Source organism: Cololabis saira, chromosome 11, assembly GCF_033807715.1.
Source record: "Cololabis saira isolate AMF1-May2022 chromosome 11, fColSai1.1, whole genome shotgun sequence".
Taxonomy (NCBI): domain Eukaryota; kingdom Metazoa; phylum Chordata; class Actinopteri; order Beloniformes; family Belonidae; genus Cololabis; species Cololabis saira.
The window spans coordinates 16640701-16665267 of NC_084597.1; the positions used below are offsets into that span (position 1 = coordinate 16640701).

Genomic DNA, 24567 nt, shown 5'->3' on the forward strand with positions numbered 1-24567 from the left:
TATAAAAAAGTCTAAGCCAGAAAAAAAAAAAATAAAAAAATAAAAATCACCCATCAAGAAAAGATTTGAGAGTTAATTAGTAGCAGTTCTGTGAAATAATGAGGTCCATGTCAGGGGCAGATGCCTAAAGTCAGGTGGGACGCAGCTGGAAAATATTAAATAAAAATAAAATGCACAATTGTTGTCCAGGAAAGCCAGTGCGGCATATGAGCCATCTCTTTCTAAACGTGGCCTTTCCTGTAAACCAAACCTTGATCGTAGGGAATACTTGCAGCCATAAAACCATAAAACCATGAGAGGATTTCTAAAGATCGCGGTGCGCCAGAAATGTGGGATGTTCCTCCGGTCCTGATGTGCTTCTCGTGACTGAAATTCATAAGGTGCAGTGAGACGGCAGATCATTGACATTCATGCACCTGGACGGCCACCTGTCACTGCTGGCAGCTGAACCGGCAGCACACATCTGTTTGCACTGATGGGGTGGTGAGGGGGGGGGGGGGCACCGCACGGCGAACCAAGGACGCCAAACTAAAGTTGCAGCCAATTATCACCCAAGCTGAACTTTTACAGCATTTAACAGCCCGTAAGAAAAAAAAAAAAGAAATTTCAAGTTAATTCAAGGTACTTTTATCAATATAATCATGTTTGAGTAGGATAAAATATCGTTTACAGAGGCACATATTTATTTACAATACAGCTCTTCACAAAAACACACTATTTTGTTGTAATAAATAAATAAATGCACAAAAATACCTTCTGTACATGGTGCTAAGGTCACATGAAAATACTGTCACTGCTTTACTGTCCTTAGAGGAAACTACAACAGTTGATAAAACAAATCGATCATAGTGCGTCAAAACATGGAGAAACACCTCAAGCACTGGCACATATCTGTTTACAGAAAAAGCTTGTGAGGGATAATATGCAAATATAGTACATGAATATTCCGTGTTCAGCACAACAGCGTCAGTAAGGCAACTTTGCATTGTTCTGGGCACTTCTAACAATACACTGCAGACGACTTCCACCATTTAAGGCATTTTTTGTGTATGTATGACAAATGAAACCACACCACGCACGCCAAAATGCACGGATAAATGCCCCGGATGTGCCGGCATTGGCAAATGACTGTGTCCCTAAAAACCAAGTGCCGAAGTGCCTTGATGGAAATGTCAAGGAATCTGGTCACAAAGCAAACGTTTTACTGAAGTTTAAAAAATAAATGTTGGAGGATTACAGCACTTTCCACAATGATTGTCAAATATCATGACATGCCGTACAACAGCTTTCCACCAGGGATTGTAATTTATTCACCAGGGATCATAAACATCTTTATTAAGGTATCCGCTCCAACAGCTATTACAATATCTGAGCTGAAGCGGTGGACTGATCGACCAGCCGAGCATCCGTAAAATAATGACCTTAGTGTTTCTAATGATATGGGTGATGACAGTTTTCTTGTGTTTTTGCTATTTAAAATCTTTGTTCACTTTCAACAACAATTATGGCAAAGGGCAAAAAGGCTGGCTCCTCTAGAGGGCGTTACCAGCAGACGCAGAAGAAACTGCCTTTGGTCGCCATTGGACAGGCGTCCAACCAGGGCGAGAGAAACTATGCCATCTTGGTTGCTTTGAATGGCGGGTCATGGGCGCTCCTGCACGAGTCATCGCTCAGGCCGACCTGCTGGAGAGAAGCAGACTGAAGTTTCACTTTTATGTTGCACAATTGATGCCTTTTCTCTTTGAGTAGCAAATTTAATAAATTTAGAGCCCGAGGGATGAAATGCTTGGGAGCGGAGAGATGTAGGGAGGGAAAGAAAAAAGGCAGATGGGGGCGGGGGATGGCTGCAGGGAATGGGACTGTCAAAATATGACCACACACGCATTTAAAAAAAAAAAAAAAAAAAAATACATAAAAGATAGAGACACTGAATTCCCAATGATGCCTTGAGCTAAGGTGCATGAAGCATCTGAGACCCAGTTCGGTTCTCAGTCTCTGTAGTTCCATTAAACTTCAAATTGAAAGCAAAAAAAAATGCACAATACAAAAGAAAATACTTAATATCAACAATATTAAATATTTTTTATGCTTAAAAGTCATTTTTCCACTTTCAGAGGTACACAATTGTTTCCTCCCTGCCCTCCTCCCCATCACTGTCAGTTTCCAAGGAAACAAGTGCTCTCAGGTCCAGCTGAGGGTCACTGGGATGCGGGAGCACCGGATACTGGTCAGCTCCGCTCGCTGTTGACGTCCAGGTCTCCCCGTTGTAGCTGTGATCTGGAATGGCCACAAAGAAAAGGAAACATAGCGTCAACATTACAACATTACCGGAGCTGATGGAACAACATGTAGTCGCATGTTTAATAAGCTTGGAACAATTGTTAGCCAGCTTGTCTAATCACTAACGGCATACAGATGAAGCACGGCAGCTGCAGTTCAGCTTGTAAAACAAATAGATTTTTAAAATATCTATCATTCCTTCCATACTCAGCAATGTCACATTCAATAAAACCAACTGTCAGGATTCACCGACACCTCACCTGCCTGCTCAAACTTCTTCTTGACAAGAAGAGATGAAGAAACAGGGGCTGGAAATTACAAGTGATAAACAACCGAGATGGTATCGATGTTTCAGAGCCTTCAGCTGGGAAATGTATGGTCTGTTAGAGCGTTCTGGACCAGCCTGCTGCACACCATTCTCATAATATTAACTGTTCCCTTCAAGAATACGACACATAACATCATTGTTGAATTAAATCATGTCTGAAAAAGACCCCTCCATGCTTTTTGTGTGCGGCATTTACACTGCAGCTGTCTGTCTGTGGTGTAATTTAATTTTTAAATTTGTCTGGTTGGTGGATGCTGCATAGCAGTCGGGCAGGTGTGCTGTCATGGTAACAGATGGCGTGAACTATGAATTGCATCATTGTCCCTGTAGGGAAGTGTCTCGGTTTGATTAATTGTATAAGAGTCTGTTAGAGTAGCTCTCTTAGGCCTATATAGGCCTGGCCTCTGATGGATGAGACATCAACATGCAGCAATAAAAACATTCAATATCTGTTTTGAAGGCTTTACCCATGAGGTAATAAGAAATAAGGGTTAATAATATGCTGCATGACAGACAGCAGCTTATTTAAAATGGTTTACGAAATGATTTTAGTGGGACTTGTTTGGCAGAGCCTAAGGGCTACTTCAAGCTTGCTTAGTCGGAGATTAATCAGTCTCCATTGATTCAGATGTCCAGATTCACAGCAGAAATAAACATATTCGTAGCCTGTTTGAATAAGCCGTTTTGGTCCCTGTAGCTAGATTTCACAGTATTGGGGCGCTTTTTTTTTTTTTAAAGCACCAACTTTATCACTTTAACACAAATACATAGTTATAGCAACTATATTCTCGAATTCTCTCTTACAGCGGGGATCTGCTGTTGGAGCAGGTAGCTGAAGCTAACTTGGCCGTTGGCTAATGGCTGCGCCCAGTGGGCTCCACAACAGCCCTTCAGCAACCGATGGGTCACGTGGCTTGTTTTTTGTTGGTACAGATTAAGAAGTGACCCTTGTTTCACATGTCATTTTATATAAGATGAAGATGTTTGACACATCTGATCAGAATGAAAGTAAGGTAATATTAGCCTGCATTATACGCAGTGGTGGACAGTAACGGAGTAAATTTACTTGAGTACTGTACTTAAGTACATATCCAGAGGATTTGTACTTTACTTGAGTATTAGATTTCTTTGGTACTTATTACTCTTACTTGAATACATTTCCAAGACAAATATTTTTACTTTTACTCGAGTAAATTTCTAGGAAGGCTGAAAAGTACTCGTTACTTTCAGGTCTGCTCTTTTTTCTTCTTCCCTAAAATCCTATTGGACACAAGCTGTTTTTGTCAAAGGAGGAGACCTATCACAGTGCACGCTCTCCACTGGGATGTACGTAAAGCGGAAATACGTCCTCAAAACGATACCGCCAAAGTAGCCTGCGTTTGTCAAGACATAGCCGCAACAATGGCTACGCCTGCGTCAGGAGAAGAAAGACAATCCGCTGAGTCGTCTGAGTCTGATAATGAGCCGGACTCGGAGCAGGGACTTTCACAAAATCCTTGGCCGTATCTTAACTCAATGTTTGAGTTCGACCGAGTAAAAAACGAGGGCACAGAAAAACCACAGACATTTATTTTCAAATGTTTATTGTGTCTGCCGAAGCAGAACTACCTCTCTGCTTTCAACAACTCAACATCGAATTCTCAGAAACAAGAGTTAAAAGATCCTTAAATTAGTTTAGAAAAAATATAGTAATTTACTGATGTGGAAAATAAGAAATTTACTCTTACTCTTACTCTTACTTTTACTTAAAGTAAATTTAAAAGCATTTACTTTTCTACTCTTACTCGAGTAATATTTTGACTGAGCTACTTTTACTTGTAAGGGAGTAAATTTTGACCAGTGGTATTTGTACTCTTACTCAAGTACTGGGGTCGAGTACTCTGTCCACCTCTGATTATACGTTATATATATAAGGTGAAATCGCTAACGTATAATGTTCCAGCTGGCGCCCAGGTCATTTCGTTGCCTATATTCAAATTAAGAAAGGTTAGGCGGTATCACTTCCTACTACTACCATGGCGCCATGCGGTAAGACAAAAAAAAGGGGCTCGACAGAAACCTGTAGGTAGTGTCACCGGGAGTTTGTCCGGTTCTTTTTATAGAGTTTATGGTATGTTGACTTGTGCGACAAAGAGTTATGATTCCTGAGCTCGCAGGACAAGAAACATCTATTATATCTCAGTTTTTGCCAAAGCTGCAGAGCAGGTTGGTGAGTCATGCATCACATTTTAAGAGGTTTAAATTCCTCTGTGCACTGTAAAGTTCACCAGTCTCATCTTTTCCCCTCTGAAAACACTCAATGCTTCTATCCGTTGCACAAAAAGGCAAGCAACTAAAACCTGTTACGATTCATCAGTTGAAATGTCATCTTAGAAAATTCCATCCAACCGGTTCCCAAAGATTACATTGTGCTGGAGCAAATTATGGAAATCCAGTAAATTAAAAAAGGGTGTGCGTGTGTGTGTGCGCGTGCGTGTGTCTGACAGCAAATATTCGCTGTGCTCAGTGGAGGATAAGAAGTGCGATTATATTTGGGTCCATGTGACTGACACCACAATGGAACTTTTATATTTGAAAGAGATTCCTGTTCCAGGTTCTTCCACATACCAACCAGATCAAGTCCAAGCTAAAACCGAAGCTCTTAAAATCTGCATAAAATCTGAAGATTATTGCTCATAGGGGTGTAAAATCTAGCAGCAAATGGTTATTATATTCACTTTCTTGGATTAAATTACTTTGGAACCTTATGGCACCCTGATAAAACTGCTGCGGTTAGATATATTTCCTGAAACGCAACCTGCATCATAAACGGCAGCCCTGTATCCACCCCAGTTTGTTAACAAGTGACTCTAGTTTCACCGGGGCTTATACGAGGTCGATAATGGGGAAAGGTTAATGAGCTAATCAATGAAGAAGAGATTGGGCTGCCCTGCTGTGGCTGGTAAACAATTCCAGGAACTGTGCATCAGCCAACACTAACAATGACCCCGTTTCTACGGAAAGATTCTGCTGTGAGAAAGAGCCACAGCGCCAACGAATTGGGAACAGGGATGGCCACACATGCTAATGTAGCACCTTCTGTGAAACATAAGATTAATTTGTGTCTGTATCTCTCACTTCACCCATCCCTCCCTCCTTCCTCCAACGCAATGACAAGTAATGCTGTAATGAGTTTTGTAAAGATTTTTTTTTAGATCAATGTCCCAATCAGTCAACCATCGCCTGAGAACTGTGATTCACATGCTGTTGTCTGTCCTGGCAGGCAATAGATAGAGAGAGAATTGATTTTCTTTTCCTTTGGCAAGCAGGTGGGGAGGGGCGGGGGGCTCTGGCTCCCTGCTGGTGCAGGTGGAGGTAGTGAAGGGGAGGGGTGATTTACAGGAAAGACAGATAAGGCCTCGCCAGGATTACAGCCTTGAAAGTACCGCGTCTTCTCACATACACGGGTAAACCAATGCGAGAGCGGGTTTTGTTTACATTCTCATTCTCATTTCCAGGGCTGCTTTCTGTCATGCATTCTGCGCCTTAACTTGGACAGAATGTGTAGGTGCAACCAGGGGCCGGGGGGGGGTTGGCATTTTGTTTATTTATTGATTTATTTTGCAGATTTTCCGGGTTTAATGAAGTCCTTTCCATCAAGCCAAATCTGATCACGTTGAGGCCAAGCCAGGACCGTTGTGTTCGCATTGTCACTTCATTTGCTTACGTGTCGAGGTAAAATGAGGTTTTTTACATTTCAGCATGTCCTTTGTTTATCTTATCACTCTTATCATTAACTCTTATTCGTTCATGACAGACTGGCCTAGCATAAATCCACTGGTAGTACTTGTCACCTATACAACGGAATTGGTTTTGGATCAACTTGAGTTCCTCTTTGCATCATTTCTCAGCATTTACTTCCTATTTCTCTTTGTGTTGCTTTTCCCTATATAGTCCTCAGTGAATGAGCTTGTAGTTGCTTCATGTTTTAAAAACCATGACACAGTTTCATCCCATCAACAGCAGAAACCTGGAGGACATCTTACGTCAACTGAACTCCTCTTGTTCAGATATCTTGCAAACAGGTTTTTTGTTTTCAAAAAGGTCTCAAACATTTTGGAGTCAGACCTGGTACAGATTGTGAACTTAATGTCAGGTGTGTTCCCCGAGCCACTGAAAACAGCTGTAATCAAACCTCTGCTGGAAAAGGACAATCTTGACAAGACACAAATGAACAACTACCAGCTCAAAACATGTCAGTCTTAGTTTTACTGGATCTCAGCGCTGCAATTGATACAGTTGACCACAATATTTTACTCAAACAACTGGAGAAGTCATTGCGTAACTGTACTAAAATGGTTCAAAACATACTTAGAGAACAGGAAGTATTGTGTTAATAGGTAACTTTAAATTTGAGCAGACAAAAATCATATGTGGAGTTCCCCAAGGTTCCAGCCTGGGACCATGGGGAAACAACAACAAAATAAACTATAAATCATAGCTATGCAGATAACACAGATATATATTACAATGTCACCAGGAGACCAAGGTCCTGTACAGGCTCTTGGTTTAGTTTATTTTTTATTTAGTTTATTTTATTTGCACATAAAGAAAATATACAACCGCCAGAAATGAAATGAAAAGCAAAACAGAAGTGATAATGTTTGGTTCCTCTGGGCAGCTAGATGTAGGGCTTTAGTCTTGTCTCTCCTCGTGTTCATTCTTCTGTTAAGTCTCTAGGCATTAGGGATGGGCGGTATGGACTAAAACATTTATCCCGATAACGATAAAAATGGTGATTAATAAAAATACCAATTCAACTCCACCTTTTTATCTATAAATCTATCTCGCTCTCAGATCCGCCATGCTTGTTACACAAAAACGTATCAATGGGAATTTATCCTTTTTTCTTTCTTTCTTTCTGGCTCATTTCCTTCCTTCCTCTCTTCCTTTCTTCCTTTTTTTTCCCTTCCTTCCTTCTTCCCTTCCTCTTTTCTCCCTTCCTTCCTTCTTTCCTTGTTTTCTCCCTTCCTTCCTTCTTTCCTTGTTTTCTCCCTTCCTTCCTTCTTTCCTTGTTTTCTCCCTTCCTTCCTTCTTTCCTTGTTTTCTCCCTTCCTTCCTTCTTTCCTTGTTTTCTCTCTTCCTTCCTTCTTTCCTTGTTTTCTCCCTTCCTTCCTTCTTTCCTTGTTTTCTCCCTTCCTTCCTTCTTTCCTTGTTTTCTCCCTTCCTTCCTTCTTTCCTTGTTTTCTCCCTTCCTTCCTTCCTTGTTTTCTCCCTTCCTTCCTTCTTTCCTTGTTTTCTCCCTCCCTCCCTCCCTCCCTCCCTCCCTCCCTCCCTCCCTCCCTCCCTCCCTCCCTCCCTCCCTCCCTCCCTCCCTCCCTCCCTCCCTCCCTCCCTCCCTCCCTCCCTCCCTTCCTTCCTTCCTTCCTTCCTTCCTTCCTTCCTTCCTTCCTTCCTTCCTTCCTTCCTTCCTTCCTTCCTTCCTTCCTTCCTTCCTTCCTTCCTTCCTTCCTTCCTTCCTTCCTTCCTTCCTTCCTTCCTTCCTTCCTTCCTTCCTTCCTTCCTTCCTTCCTTCCTTCCTTCCTTCCTTCCTTCCTTCCTTCCTTCCTTCCTTCCTTCCTTCTGCGTGGATTTAACACAGACCCATAAATCAGCTTTACACAAAAACATCATCAACAGGAATTTATCATTTTTACCGTGAGATGACAAATTCTTACCGTGGGGAATTTTTTTGACGGTTTATCGTGAACGGTAAAATATCACCCATTCCTACTAGGCATACATAATACTTTTGAATTTGATAATTAGATTTAATCTGTTTTAAACATAGTGTTATACCTACTGCTATAACCCTCCTAAATAAACAGATACGGTTTTAGCCTTTTATGTTGTGATTATGGTTTATGTTTATGTTGTATTTTGTATGTATATACTGAAGGTGTCTTGTTGCTGGACTCGCTAGACCACCTTATTGCAAAGTAAATTTACCTTTGGGTACTATAAAGTTGAACTGAACTGAACTGAGGCCAATTTCTAAAGTCAAGACCTTCTTCAAGACCTGGAGAAAGAGACACATGCTTTTATAACATCCCAGCTTAAATATTGCAATGCCTTGTATGCGGGTATGGACCACACATACATCCAACACCTCCAACTGGCGCAAAATGCGGCTGATCGACTTTTTACCGATAAGAAGAAGAGGGACCACATCCCACCAGTATTGAGTTCTCACCAAGAGCTTCCTGTTCAGTTTAGGAATGATTTTGAACCTATTATTGGCTTCAAAAGCTATGTTGGGCTTGTAACTACTGCGCCACTTCATTCAGTTTCAGAGGTGGCCAGAACAAGACTCCAAACGAAGGGCGATAGAGCTTTTTCCTTTGAGGCAACTAAAGTGTGGAATAGGCTTCAACTGCAAACAAGATCTGCTCCCAGGACTTTGTTTCTACTTTGTATAACATGCACCTGTTCTCCTCGGCTTTTGGAACAAATTTTGTGTTTAATGCCAACAGTTTCATTAGTTTTATTTGGTTTTATTAGTTTTATAATTTTACCGTTTTAATTCAAGGGTGCCGTTACAATAAATGTAATAACCATTCAATGCCATTCTATTATATATAATGTCTATATCTATTATATATACTGTTTTGTTTTTTATATTTGTTTTGACTTAACATGACCATCTAGAAGACACATTTGTCTTATATATATATATAGACAGACACATCTTGCACAAAAGACACAGAAGGAGGTAGCTACTGTACAAACTGGACCTAGCCCATGGCTGCTATATGATTTATGTTCCTTTAAACTATCCCTGTCTGACAGACAATAAAATGATAACTGAGTATTTCCTACCACTGGTTGAGTGCTGCAGCCCGAACCTTCCTCCAGGGCTGTACAGGTATCTCGTGTCCATCATCCATTCCTGGGAGTCTGGTGATTGTTGGCTGTGAGTGGTCGTAACAATGGGGGGCTGTCTGCTGTTGGATCTGGCCAGCAGGGTGTTGAGACAATTGTGTGTGCTGGGCCCATTTCTTTTGTGGACGTGGCGGTTATTAATGCTGCCGCCGGCGAACACAGCCTCATTCACAAACGCAGAGCCGTTGCCAGCGTGCTCTCTGGATGGGCTCTGTGGCGATTCCTGAGGGAGAGAGAAAATGTCACAGTTGTATTTCGAGCTGAAAAGGTGAATAACGAGAACGGTGAGCTCAGAGAGGCAAAGGAAGCTCAGAGCCATAAAATAATAACATTTATTTAAACCTCCCAACAATGCACCTTTGAAGTGCACTTGTGCATTTGAATGAGGGATCAAAAAATGCATTTAATATCATAACCGACTGAACCACTTTTAAAAAGCCGTTAGTACCCCGTTTTAATACTGTTGTATATGTGTGTGTATATATATATATATATATATATATATATATATATATATATATATATATATATATATATATATATATATATATATATATATATATATATATATATATATATATATATATATAAATAAAGATATAAAGATATAAAAATATATAAAAACACAGAATTAATCTCAGGCAGCAGTAACATAACTTTTCATCCGCCATTATTTATTTAACAAAACTGAAGAAAGGAAAACAATAATGTAGGCAGTACTAAGTATCATCTTACTTTCTTTCGTAGGATTTAAGGGCATAATTAACAGTCAGATGGTGGTGACCATCAGGCCTTGGGGAACTGATAATCAGAAGGTTAGACGACCTCTCTAAAAGACATTTTGGTTCTTCGCTGGTCTGGATCACCCAGGTGTGCAACATAATGCCAAGAGGCAAAGACATAAGTTGGCTTTAGACAAGCAACTGTTGCCATACATAAATTGGTAAAGTGTTATAAAACCTTTTATCAATTAATTATAGTTAAGAAAAGGAAAGACTGTGCCCAGAGAAATGCAAAAAAAGAAAAAAGGAGAAATCCTCTTTGTTTAAACTGTTTAAAATGGGATGCACAACTGAGGATCATACAACCTTCCATAAAGACTTCTCAGACAACGTTTCAATTTGTTTGGCATTATTGCACTGTGCATGTTTGGCAAACACATCATAAACACTGTCATGGACGGCTGGAGAGAATAATTTTGAATAGTTTTGCCAGCCAAAACACCCAGGTACTTTGTATTCACAGGCTCAACCAGGAACTACTCTGTATACCTTAATATTCCCAAATTAATTATGAAAACCTCGGTACAACAGCTAAAAGCTCCACTGGATCGTCCAACCTGGCTGAAATTGCTCTGGCAGGACCTCGGGAGAACTGTGCATTCGTAAATCGCCCAACACCTCCATGAACTCAATGTTCTACAGAATGGGAGGAAAATCCTTCACAACCATGTGAGACTGAAAGTCATACAAGAAATTACTACTTCAAGTCATTACTGATAAAGGTGCATTTTTAAGCTTTTAAAAGATGGGGGTGCTTGGTATTGCCCACGTGATTTTTCCTTTTTTTGTTACATTTATTTTGAAATAAATGATGGCATGGGGGGAAAAAAACTTCCCCCCACTTGTTTTTTACGTAAGGTTGTATTTCTCTAACACTGCTAAGTAGGGCTGTGTGATTAATCGATTTTAAATCTAAATCGGATTTATTTATCACAATCGATGTTAAAAAAAAGGAAAATCGGAAAATCGATTTCCTTTTCTACAGCTGGCTGCATTACAGACAGAGCTCGTCTAGTCATCTTTGTTTGGTCAAGAAAATTGTAAATGTTGTCACTTTACTAAACTCAAGGAGATTTACAGTATCTTTCAATTGCACTTAATTCCCAATAGGGAAATGTGTTTGCTATTTTTCTTTAAAAATAAAGATAAAATATTTGAAACAATTTATTCCATTGTCTTTTGTAGTTTTACCAAAAAAATCGAAATCGAAATCGAAAATCGGGTTTTCAGAGAAAACCCGGGATTTTATTTTTGTCCAAAATCGCCCAACCCTACTGCTAAGGGACCAGAAAATCAAGTTTTACTATTATTATAATCGATATTATTATTGTTTTTACCTACACAATTAGGCTTGAATGCAACTGTGAACAAAATGTCACTTGATATATCCATGGAACTGAAACATGATACAGGATTCCTGGCAAGTGGGATTTCTGATGGCTGCAGAACCACAAGTGAAGTCAAATTTCAGAGTCAAGCGACAGCAGACAAACATGCATGTGTAGTTCTACATGTATCAAGTCGTAAGTGGAGGGAATAGTCAAAGTCTTTTTCGAGAAATGACTAATGTTTTGGTGAGAAGGTGTCACAGCTAGTAGCTTCAGGCTCCCTCTCCTCCTCACGCCCGCTCATAACTATACCACCCCCATCCTCGCATCAACACGGCCTTTCCACTGCTGAGTGGAGACAGCGCAGCTAATTAGATACGACCTGAGAACTGATGTGTGTGTGTGTGTGTGTGTGTGTGCTTGTCATTGGATATGTCTCTGACCCTGTGAACTACAGCCTCTGGCTAAAACATTAGCAAGAGAACATTAGGACCTCCACTGCCTCTGCTGGCTTTCGTCGGGTTGTTGCTGTTAATGCTGCCTCCGCACTGACTAAAATAGATGAATGGAAATAAAAACAGTAAGTCTGTTTAAAGCCAGGAGAGCCTCAAAAGCCCACAGCCTTGTGTAAATTAATGAGGGAGAGAGGGGATTGTAATCCGAGTCTACTCGTCTGTCGGAGTGCGCTCTGCATGTGTTTTGAGCAGACACACCTGCTCAACTGAGTGTCACGAACCCGCCAGCCAGCGGAGCCTCGTTTACGTATACGTATGTATGTGTGCACTCTATTGGTTTCACTATTGCTGCTGCTCAATATGAGCTTTGAAGGCAATTAAAGGGCTCAGAAGACAGCACACCCTCTCTCCTTCATGCCTTCCAGCTGTAGGGCATATTTCACTTTGGTGCTTTTCAAAACAAAGTGTCAATAACTTAAGTCCTTCAGGACACGGCTGATTTGTTCCTCGGGCTGCGCGTCTCGGGTTTTAATTATTTTGCCGGAGCTTTTATTTGCAATGGTTTAATTATCATCAATCATTTGCGATGTTTATTGGAAAGTGGAGCTGGCGGAGCAGTAAGACAAATGATGCTGAAATTGCTCTCGTTATCGCAGGTTGTATTTCCAGAGTGGATGGAACGCCGTGTAAATGAGTGGCCCAGCGTAACTCAAGCAGGGAGCTGTCTAAAAAAGCTCCTTGTTAACGAGTTCAGTCCAGGAAGACTCCATAAACACTGCACAACCTCATCGCCCTCCTGTGAGGGTCAAGGGGCTTCACTGAGGGCCGAAGCTGCTGAAGTTTCACCCCCGTACCTGCTGCCCATCCAGACTGATGAGCATGTGAGGTATGACGGTGGGAAGGCTGGTCTGCCGCTCGTGCTTCCAGGTCTGGAGAAGCTTCCGCTGACCCTCCAGACGCTCGCGCTCCTTCTCCACACTCCTCTGGCCCTCCCGGAGTCGCTCCAGACTTTGCTGGTACTCCTCCAGTTGTTCATCCAGCTCTTCCCTCTCGTGCCTCAGCTTCTCCGCGGCCAGCTGGCACTGCCTCTCCCTCTCCTCCAGTCGGCTCTCCTGCTCCCCCTGGAGGCTCTCCCTCGCCTGGCGCTCTCGCTCCCAACGCTCTTTCTCCTGGCGCAGGCGGCAGTGGAGCCGCTGAGCCAGCACCACTTCCTCCCTCTGTTTCTCGAAGTTGCGCTGCTTTTCCTGCTCCTGCAGGGTGTTGCCCCAGAGGCTGGAAAGGTGCAGGCGCTGGGCGCGGGGTGAGGGGCGCCAACTCTCCTGCAGGAGCAGCTTCTGGACCTCGTAGCAGGTGTCCTGCATGGTCACTGCAGCCTGGCACAAACAGAAAAGACTTTTAGGCCTGATGAAAGTGGATCAGGCTCAACATTTTCATCACATGCGCAAACCCTGCACGCAATTTGAATTGCAAAATGTTATGAAAATCCTGATCAGGTTCAACTGGTTGCCCAGCTGTCTTTTTGTATATTTCTGTTAAGGCAGCAGCATCCCCTCACTAGTAGAACTGGGGCTCTTTGGTTTCAGAAACAAATCACAATATGAAGATAAGACATGTGTATGTGATGGAGAAAATTACAGCAAGATTGAGGCTAAAAACCAACCAGTTCAGTGACCGCTGGGCGCTAATAACAGAAGCATTGAAAAAGCTATGAACACTTCCTATTAACCTTTTGTTTTTATTTTTCTCTCTCGACTTTTATTTATTTATTTTTTTTTTTTTGGTTTATTAATTTTTATTTCTTTTCATGTCTTTTATTTCATTGTACACGATTGCACCTGTTCTGTTAGTATCTGTTAATATTGATAAAGAGTGTAAATGTGTATTAATCTGTTTGTGTTCAATAAAAAAAAAAAGTAAAAAAAAAAGAAAAATCACAATATGAAAATCCGGCTGTGATCAAGAACCTCAAATCCACACAGGTAAGACTGCAAGCACACATGTCGTATGCAAATTCACACACGTGCTCTCCTCCTGAATTTACATGTTTAGTCTCTAAGCAGAACAAAGATCGGCAGGGGAAGGGCTCCTGCAACTTGCTCCCTTTGTCGTCAACAAACACAGCGTTTCTGCATTCACTGAAGTTGGAGCGCGCAGGCACGCACCTCCACTGAGTACCATGCTAATACAGCATGCATTTATGCATACTGAGAACAAAGAAAGTACAGTGACTGACTAAACATAAAAAAATAAAAATAAAAAAACACCTGATTGCGTCTGTGGCACTGCTCTTACCTGCAAACTGTACAGAAGCTGAGTCAGTGTTTGGACACGGCCAGCAACCTGTGAATGGACAAAGACAACTTGAGTCAGTGCGTCTCCTGTATTTTTCATGCAGGTGTAAGAAGTACACAGAGAAAAGATAGTGGGGCGAAGGAAAGATTCATGCTCTGTTTACGCCCCCCTGAGGCTGCTTCAGGAATATGCTGTCTGAAATAAGTTGATAAGAAAGTGTTTTTATCATTATTATTACCATTGAAGTAATTTACCTCACAGGTCACAAAAGTTGCAAAGAGCAGCACAACCCCAGCATGGTAATTGGAAAAAGCCTCCACATCAATTTTTAATGCTGCAATACCTTTAGAGACGAAATGGACCTGCCTTTATTATGAGTTTATCAATGATTCATGGCATTAAGACTGAAATGTAATTCTAATAGAATCTGCTGAATTATTCAAACAGCAGTTGGCAATCTGGAAAGACCTGACGTTCAGATGTGAACTGGGAGACTATGACCTTCTGCAACTCCGCCATCATGACCGCAGCTACAGTACACGGAAATCACACACCTTGTTGCTTCGTTGATATTTCAGTGAAACACGTCTTAATCTTATCATTTCTATTGACCCATTGATCAGCTTTGACATTAAAACTGTTGAGGAGTAAATGTGTAACGCTGTTCGTATCGTTAAAAAGCAAAAAGCCTCCCTCAGCAGGATGGCAAAGAGCCCCATAAAACTGCTCAAGCAGAGATTGAGATGTTCCCCAGACTTAAACTCCCCGGATACCAATCTGACCAGCTCTTATGACACATGTGTGAAGTAACCGCGGTCCTATAAGACCCCTCAACGCACAGGCTCTATTGCTAACATCATGGTTAGCAATAGAGCTATATAGCTAATAGTGCCCCGTCACTATGGTTGCCACCCGTCCCGTAAAATACGGAATTGTCCTTTATTTGAGAAAGAAAATGTTGCGTCCCGTATTGAACTAATACGGGACGCAATTTGTCCCGTATTTTTATTAACGCCCCATACACACGTCTGTCACACACACACATCAACACTAAATTTAACAATAATGAACAAAATAAAACACAGGAAACATTAAGGCCAGCAAAATCTTTGTTTGTGTAAATTAACTTTTACACCATAGTTGAATTGTTGAAATAAATTAACCTTTACACCATATTCTAGTTGAATTATTGAAATAAATTAACTTTTAAACCATATTCTAGTTGAATTGTTGAAATAAATTAACTTTTAAACCATATTCTAGTTGAATTATTGAAATAAATTAACTTTTAAACCATATTCTAGTTGAATTATTGAAATAAATTAACTTTTAAACCATATTCTAGTTGAATTGTTGAAATAAATTAACTTTTAAACCATATTCTAGTTGAATTGTTGAAATAAATTAACTTTTAAACCATATTCTAGTTGAATTATTGAAATAAATTAACTTTTAAACCATATTCTAGTTGAATTATTGAAATAAATTAACTTTTAAACCATATTCTAGTTGAATTATTGAAATAAATTAACTTTTACACCATATTCTAGTTGAATTATTGAAATAAATTAACTTTTACACCATATTCTTCACCTGTAACTATATTATATATCCTGGCTGAGGTGGACATACGTAGCATAGGAGGATATTTCAGTTGCTAGTATGTTTGGCTGTCTATACAGTCATACAAGTTCAATGCTATTAAAGCACTTTAAACTTTAAATCAAAGCATTTTGTTTTTTTTCATATAAAATAAACATATTTTTATGCAGTTTAGAGGTTTTGGGGCTTTTTTTTGGCTCCTGCGCTGCTGAAATCGGGGCGTCCTTTATTTCTATTTCTGAAAGGTGGCAACCCTACCCGTCACTCTGCGGGACACCCACAGATATTTGTTTTTTTAATCCACATCCAGTCTGGTCTCATCAGGAGGAAGATCTTCCCAGTATCTGGCAGGTCATAATGTCACAGAAAAAAACTAGTCTTCACCTTAGAGTCAATGTTATTCACATCACTTTTGTGAAAGTCAGCTGGAGACTGGAGAGCGACGCCCTCGGGCCAGTCCCGCTCACCAGCCTCTGGGTGTTCAGGCGACGGCTCGGAAAGGTCAGAGGGGGATTCTGCAAGTGCGGCCGGGTCGATGGTAAACACAGAGTCCGTGTCCGAGTCCTGGCTGTGACTTGATGGAGAGTGGGACTTGGATGACAAAGTGGCTTTCAGGTTCTCGGCTGGAAAACAGAAAAACGAGAAACCACGTGCGGGGACGGATCAGCGTCTGTTTTGCTGCGGAAGTACTTTTACAGTTTCTGTGATTGATTGCTTTTGTGGCACACGCTCAAACTTCTACGATCAATATGTTTGATATAAACCAGTAGATACACACACATAGATGCGAATCTGACATAACATATCCATGCAGTTAGTCCAGTCGTATGACGCACCAACTAAACCCTTACCGTAGCCCTCAACGTTACAAGTGAATGTCTCTTATCATAAACCTGATCCAAAAATGTGGGGACAATTCAGTTAAAAACAATTAAATATATCGCCAAAGGGGAATGCATTAATTGCAGTCCCTACATTGACAGGAAGTCCCTGGAGCTTGGTGTCCTGTAAGGTTTTGGTCCCTTTAATGAAATGAAAACATTCACACGCACATTGATGTTTTTCTGTTACTTGGAAAAGTTAATAAAATGAGGATAAGCTAAAAACTTTTAATTATTGGGACCATTTCCTGTTTCCTATTAAATGATTAAGATACATTCTTCAGGGGAAGTTCCACAAATAAGTGAACTTTTTCCATCCTGTCCTCTGCATCTTCACAGATAACTGTAGTGGAACTCCGGACACCCTTCTCCATCCACTCCACCCTGCCTGCGTTCACCTCTTTTCCACACTGCCTAATGCTCTACACAGTCAATTCAAAGTGTTTAAACCCCTGCATCGTCTTCCCCTCTCCTCCACCTGCTTCTTTTTCATTTTTAATCATGCATTACGTCTTGCTGTGTTGCTCATCTAGTAACATCTCCACCTCTCCAGGTTCTTTTTTTGCCCCGGCTCCCTTCTCTCACCACAGACCACAGGGTCATCTGCAAACATTGTAATCCATGGATATCCCTCTTTGACCTCATCGGTCAGAAATACTACTGTGGCAAAAAAAAAGGGGACTGATCGTTGACGCAGTCCTACTTCCACCTGAAACACCTCAGTTAATCCCACTCCACATCTCCCTGCTGTTACACTGCCCTCCTACACAACCTGTACAACTTTAACATCCTTTTCAGACACTTTAGACTTCCTCATGCAATACCACAATTTTTACCATCATAACATAAACATAAATGTAACATCTTTCTTCATCACGTAGCAGCTTCTGACTGTTAATAATAACTGTCGTAGTATTATATACTCAGTGTGATCTGCTACATCGCTGTGTGTGATGAAAGAAAAGGGAATAGATTTCTATGTCAAATCAACTATACTGCAGTGTTTCCTGACGTAGAGTGCGTTTGTAGAGGTTCTCACCCTCCTGCAGAGCTGCAGCCAGCAGCCCGGCCGCCTGTGGCAGCTCTTCCAGCTGCGGCTGGACCAGCAGGTGCAGTTCAGCTGGGGGGGCGCTCGTCCTCCCACTCTGGGCGGAGAGTGTTGCATAGATCTGCAGCTTCTCCTCAAGGCAAGAGCAGATCTGCTGGTCCTGGCTTGTCAAACTCTCTGATACAAAAAAAGTTCATACGGTTCACAGATTTTAAAATGTTAACTCGGAGATGATAAGTATGGTATTTAATTGGGTTAAACATTTATACTTAACAAACAGTAACATCAAAAAGAAAGTGGACTTTCTTTAAGGTTTACATGATAGAAAGAACATCTGGTGACATCTTTAAATGCTAGAAATGCCACCTTGTATGAACAAATACACTTTACACTAGGAATGGGTGATATTTTACCGTCACGATATACCGTAAAAAAAATTCCGCACGGTAAGAATTTGTCATCTCGTGGTAAAAACAATAAATTCCCATTGATGACTTTTTTGTGTAAAAGCTGATTTATGGTTTTGCGTTAAGGAAGGAAGGAAGGATATGAGCCAGAAAGAAGGAAAGAAAGAAATGAGCCTGAAAGAAAGAAAGAAAGAATGAAAGAAAGAAAGAAATGAGCTTGAAAGAAAGAAAGAAAGAAATGAGCCAGAAAGAAAGAGAAAGTAAGAAAGAAAGAAAGAAATGAAGAAAGAAAGAAAGATATGAGCCAAAAAGAAAGAAAGAAAGAAAGAAAGATATGAGCCAGAAAGAAAGAAAGAAAGAAAGAAAGAAAGAAAGAAAGAAAGAAAGAAAGAAAGAAAGAAAGAAAGAAAGAAAGAAAGAAAGAAAGAAAGAAAGAAAGAAAGAAAGAAAGAAAGAAAGAAAGAAAGAAAGAAAGAAAGAAAGAAAGAGTTGAATTGGTATTTTTTTGGGGTATTTTTTTTATCGTCATTTTTATCGTTATCGGGATAAATGCCAGAAATTATTGTGATACATTTTTTAGTCCATACCGCCCATCCTTACGTTACACCATAAAAAAGGTTCATGGTCTCTTCTGACAAGCCCAAAATGCTGTTGCTGCTTTTTTGTTTGTTTTTAAATTCTCTAAACATTGTATGCTCTGACCAGCTTGCTGCGGTAGTCACTCTTGGAAAGGTTGATATCTGTCCTAAATGTCTTACATTTGTCAATACTCCTCCTTTGCACAGAATGACTCTAAATGGCTATACAGCTGAAAAGCAACAACTGGTTCTCTAAGATCATGGGTCATGTCTTTCCTTCTCTGTATTGTGTTAAACAGGGACCACCTCTGTCTTTTACAGAGATGATCACAGAGAATTGTCAAGTAATCCAAAACATTTGATTAAAAGTGCTTGGCTGCTACTTACTGACTGAACAGTAAGAATGTACTCAGGTTTTCAGGCACCGTTTCTGCATTTTAGCTGATGTGTTACATAAATCAAGACAGTATAATGTGTAATGTGTCATATGTGACACATATGTTGTTTTATATCTGAGGTTGTATTTATCCCATTTCAAGGTATTAAAGGGAAAGAGCGTACACATGGTTGTAACCCACTACTATTGTCATAGGTTAAGTCAGTGGTTCTCAAATGGGGGTACGTGTACCCCTGGGGGTACATGAAGGCACTACAGGGGGTACGTGAGATTTTAAAATATACATATATTCAGTACTCGAGTTGTAAAAAAAAATCAGGGGGGTGGTGTATTTTATCATATGGGGACAGATAATTTGTGCTGATTACAAATAATATAATATATTACAAATAATAGCACTGACCAAAACACCTGCAGAAATACTGCAGGAATGACATAGCAGCAGTTAAATGCAGCCTTCTGTAAGCTTTAAATATCCACTGGGCTTACATCAAATACATCAAAACACAACAATAAAAAACTGTTTTCTGAACTTTAATATGACTCTGTCCTTCAGGATAAGCAAAATGGATCACTGCAAAAACTCAAAATCTTAACAAGAATATTTGTCTTATTTCTAGTTAAAATGTCTCATTTTAGTAAAAAAAAAAATCTCATTACACTTAAAACAAGACTCATCACTGGAAAAAACAACAATTTTCACCTGTTTCAAGTAGATTTTCACTTGAAATAAGTAGAAAAATCTGCCAGTGGAACCAGAGATTTTTTTGCTTGTAATGAGAAGATAAATCTTGTTCCACTGGCAGATTTTTCTACTTATTTCAAGTGAAAATTTACTTGAAACAGGTGAAAATTGTCGAATAAGTTATTTTTCTGGTGATGACTCTAAATGTTGAAATAGCAGTAAAACCACATTCATTGATGAAATGACATAAGGGATGGAAAGGGGGGATGGCAGTTTTACAGGGGGGATGATTTGGACCGTTTTTATTTCAGGAGGATGATTTAGACCGTTTTTATTTCAGGGGGGATGCCATCCCCCCTCATCCCCCCTCAACTCGAGTACTGCATATATTTAAAAAGTAGCATCTATGCAAAAATCCTTTAAAAATAATTATTTCATTAATAATTGAGGAAAATATAAGTCTAAATTCATAAAATGAATTTTATCTTCAGGAGTAGGCTATTCAACTTATTATCCTAAAACAGCAGAGTATCCCCCACACCAGGATGGTTCCACCTAACCTGTCAAATGCCACCTGGCTTCACCTGTCAATCACTTGGACCAACGATGGAGTCGTGGTTGAAGCGTAGCAGCAATATTTTTATGTTTAATAAATCAGTTACTGATGGCACAGTGCTCTGTTTTAGGTCTTTTTTTTTTACAACCAAAAGTGCTTTGCGCTGGTTAGGGGGTACTTGGCTGAAAAAATATTTCACAGGGGGAACATCACTGAAAAAAGGTTGAGGACCACTGGGTTAAGTCATACCTTGCAACTTGTGGATCTTCTGGAAACGAGCTTCAGCAACTCGCCTCTCCTCTTCCGATTCACTTGTGTATCCCTCCTCTTCCTCAGGACAGCTAAGCAGCAGAACCAGTACATGAAGGGAAGACAGTGTTACCCAGAGATGAAACTTGAAGCTTCAGCAGTCAGCATCCTCCTTTACTTCTGTTTGCTTTTGAAGAACAAGACACACACACACAAACCTTTCCACAGCCTCTCTGATGAGCCTCATCCAGGTGTTTCGCTCCTCTTTGGAAGAAGTGTGGACCTCGTACATTTCTGGGCCGGCCGATGAAGCACTGATCAAAAACATCCCCCTCTCTTCATTCGCCACTTCGCGAACTATTAACTTCTGCAGTGCAATAACTGGAGGCTTCTGATCCTGAGGCAGATTGAAAGTGGAGAAAAAAGATGCATGACAGCGTGAATCACTGATAACAAGTACTGATAACTTTTGCAGCCAGATGTTTGCCTGATTCTTCTTACCACAGTGGCAAATGTATACTTCTGGTCTTTTTCTTGTAAGAAGATAAGTGTGTCCGTGAGAAGGATTGATAGGACATCTGAGACAGTAAGGAAAGAAGGAACACTGCTACATCAGCATCCTGAACATTAGTTTTAAAAGTTAGAAGTGTGCAGGAACATACAGCACAGAGTTGCACGATCTCACCCTTAAGTCGACCGGTGGCGGTCTTCCACAGGAGCATGCCCTGGTGTTTGAGCGTTTGTCCCGGCCTCATCATGTCCTGCTTACGGAAAGTGTAGCCGTTCTTGAGCTTGGCTGTGCTACGGTTCTCCATACGGTTCCCCACTTCCTGTAACCTCTGGTGCTTTTCGTATTCACTGACCCTCAGGTCCACAGCTGCTATCACCTCTCGAATCTGAGCCAGAGCTTTTGACAGGTCTGTGTGCTCCTCTGTTTCCTCTGAGGAACGAGGAAAGAAAATATGCAAAGACTCAGGCTGATTATCTTTGTCATCGGTACATTTTCAATATGCAAATACAAAATTTTGTTTTTGAAAGTGCATGGATTTGATTATCATATGCCAGCAGAGGGCAGTAGAGGACTCACCTTGAGTATAGTGAAGAATCCTCTCCAGCAGCACTGGATACTTTGTAATCCTTTGGGTCACAAGCAAGATGCACTCTGGGATCTCCCTCCGTCGCACTAAAGAGTTATTACCTTGTTGCTTTTAAAAGCAAAATTCAAGCGTTAGTCCCCATTTTCCCTGAGTTTAACGTCAGCGATCCTCTCATTTCTACGACGGAGTATTAGGGCCAAACTAAGACAAAAAAAATTGGAAATTACGAGAATAAAGTCATAATATAATGAGAATAAAGTCGTAAAATTACGAGAATAAAGTCGTAATGTTGCGAGAATAAAGTCGTAATAGAATAAAGTCGTAATATTATGAGAATAAAGTCGTAATATTACGAGAATAAAGTCGTAAAATTACGAGAATAAAGTCGTAACATTACGAGAATAAAGTTGTAACATTACGAGAATAAAGTCGTAATGTTGCGAGAATAAAGTCGCAATATTATGAGAATATAATTTATGAGAACTCTAACAGGAAGAGCTTCTTCTCCCTGTGTTAAAATGAGGAATATTGAGCATCTTGTGAAGTTATATTTATATATTTATAATATATTACGACTTTATTCTCGTAATATTATGACTTTATTCTCGTAATTTTACGACTTTATTCTCGTAATATTATGACTTTATTCTTGTAATTTTACGACTTTATTCTCATTACATTATGACTTTATTCTCGTAATTTCCTTTTTTTGTTTTTTTGTTTGGCCCTAATACTCCGTCGTACATTTCTATATTTGTTTAAAAAATTAAAATCTAACTACCTTAATGAAGCTCTGAAATCTCTTGTTGTGCTGTTGGAGCTCTTTAAAAAAGCTGACCGCTTCATTATGATGACTGCAGAAGTCCCCATACACCTGCTTCATTTTATCTCCATTTTCCTCTGAAAACTGCACAAAAGCCTGTTGTAACACCACAACCCCATACTTACAACAGAATCAAGGGTGGAGAACTAACCTGGTGAAGTAAAAGGTCTCCGATTTGCTGAATGAGGTAGTTCCTATGTCCTTGAGGCTGGGCTGAGCTTTGTCGCCGCTCCTTCATTGAAGCAAAGAAGGCGTGGTGAAAGAGGAGCAGCTGGTCCAGACAAGGGAACACCCGCTCCACCGCCTCAGAGTCCAGTTGCACTTCCTCTTTCATCCCGCGCCGGAAAACCTCGGCCATGATGTGCAGGGTCTGTAGGTGATGGAGCTCGGTCTGCATCAGTTCTGCACGAGAGGCCAAGGAAGCCATTACTCAGATGTAGCAGTTCAGAAGTTGTTGGTCGTGGTTAGGGCTGGGCGATATATCGAGATTTTAATATATATCGATATATTTTCAAACGCGATATGGCACGAGACAATATCGTTTATATCGATTTAAATTTTTTTAATTTTTTTAATTTTTTTTTATGATTTTGATATAGCTTATTTTGTGACAAATTGACTTGAATGTTTTATTTGAGATTTGCACAACTGTCAACCTCAGTGGAAAAGTCTGCCTGTTACTGTCTACATTGTATTAATTGCACAGTGTATTTTAATTTAATTGTTATGCAGGAAAGGGATATTTGTTTTATTCAAAAAGCATTTTTATTCTATATATGCAGGCAGTTTATTTTTATTTCATTTGTTTCATACATTTTGATATTGTGCAGACCTCTGTTAATAAAGGAACCTGTGTGACATTTGGCACGAGGCATTGTATTAAAACTGACTGTTTTTTTAAGGGTTTGCCTCAGAAAAAAATGAAGCTAACAGAGATGCTATGCTATAATGCTTTGGGGGAAACCCCAATTAAGGCACAGAAAAAATATCGATATATATCGAGTATCGCCATTCAGCTAGAAAATATCGAGATATGACTTTTGGTCCATATCGCCCAGCCCTAGTCGTGGTCGTGGTCATAGCAATCAAATACATCAAAACATGCAGAAAATGACTCATTCCACTGACTTACCATAGATAACGTCCTGCCGCTTGACGGCTCGTTTGTCCTGCTTCTTGCTGAACTTGTGCTCCACCGTCAGACTCCAGGACTCGGCCTCATAGTCCACAGAATCAGTAGAGATGTCGCCAAGACTACGGATACAGGAATCTACACTGTCTACAGAGAAAAACCGGTGCAAAAATCCCTTTTAATCATCACAATCAGAGGTTTGTTTGCGTCCCAAACATTTTGTTTCATAGAAAGCCAGAAGGTCCTCTGCCTTAACTGACGGCATCTTCTAAGTTCATCACACAAACAGGACTTGGTCTTCATACTAGAGACTTCCCCATGGTTCACATTGAATACAAGATTTGAAAACATTTATAATTAGTGAGAACTCAAGGTGTAAAAGGAACTTAAAATGCTTGAAAAGGGTGATAATTAGTCAAAATCATATGTTGAATTAAAAGGTTGAAAATATGTTAAAGGTTAAATGTGAGAACTGTATTTATTATCATTAAATTCATTCAAACTTAAGGAGTCAATATGTGTCTTTTGAGAGAATATAAACATAAGACTTTTATTTTACCTTCTCCAAAGCAGGAGTCATTGGAGGTGGAGGACACAGAAGTCGGCAGAAGTTCTTCTGATTGGCTCTTGAACTTCAGGGCTTCATATTCTGTTTCTGAACTCTCACTGAGTCTGGTATTTCAAAGAGAAACAGACAATTACTATACATATCCTGGAATTACAAATGAAATATTATATCTGATTGTT

General features: G+C 40.2%; 1 protein-coding gene across 5 annotated transcripts in view; it reads right to left on the minus strand.

Annotated features, from left to right (window-relative positions):
• Positions 1–662: 662 nt before the first annotated feature.
• arhgef28a (Rho guanine nucleotide exchange factor (GEF) 28a) overlaps positions 663–24567 on the minus strand; it is a 48145-nt gene continuing 24240 nt past the window's right edge. For 4 of the 5 annotated variants that reach the window (XM_061733820.1, XM_061733818.1, XM_061733819.1 and 1 more), the window contains 15 exons: positions 24380–24492; positions 23821–23967; positions 22840–23090; positions 22647–22772; positions 21856–21973; positions 21454–21708; positions 21270–21346; positions 20987–21165; positions 20769–20860; positions 17888–18073; positions 16352–16590; positions 14366–14413; positions 12928–13446; positions 9446–9731; positions 663–2277 (listed from right to left, as the gene is read on the minus strand). In XM_061733820.1, coding sequence (XP_061589804.1) covers positions 2111–2277; positions 9446–9731; positions 12928–13446; positions 14366–14413; positions 16352–16590; positions 17888–18073; positions 20769–20860; positions 20987–21165; positions 21270–21346; positions 21454–21708; positions 21856–21973; positions 22647–22772; positions 22840–23090; positions 23821–23967; positions 24380–24492 — 2803 coding nt within the window. In that variant the 3' untranslated portion in view covers positions 663–2110. The remainder of the gene's footprint in view (positions 2278–9445; positions 9732–12927; positions 13447–14365; positions 14414–16351; positions 16591–17887; positions 18074–20768; positions 20861–20986; positions 21166–21269; positions 21347–21453; positions 21709–21855; positions 21974–22646; positions 22773–22839; positions 23091–23820; positions 23968–24379; positions 24493–24567) is intronic. The other variant, XM_061733817.1, reaches the window with a different exon arrangement.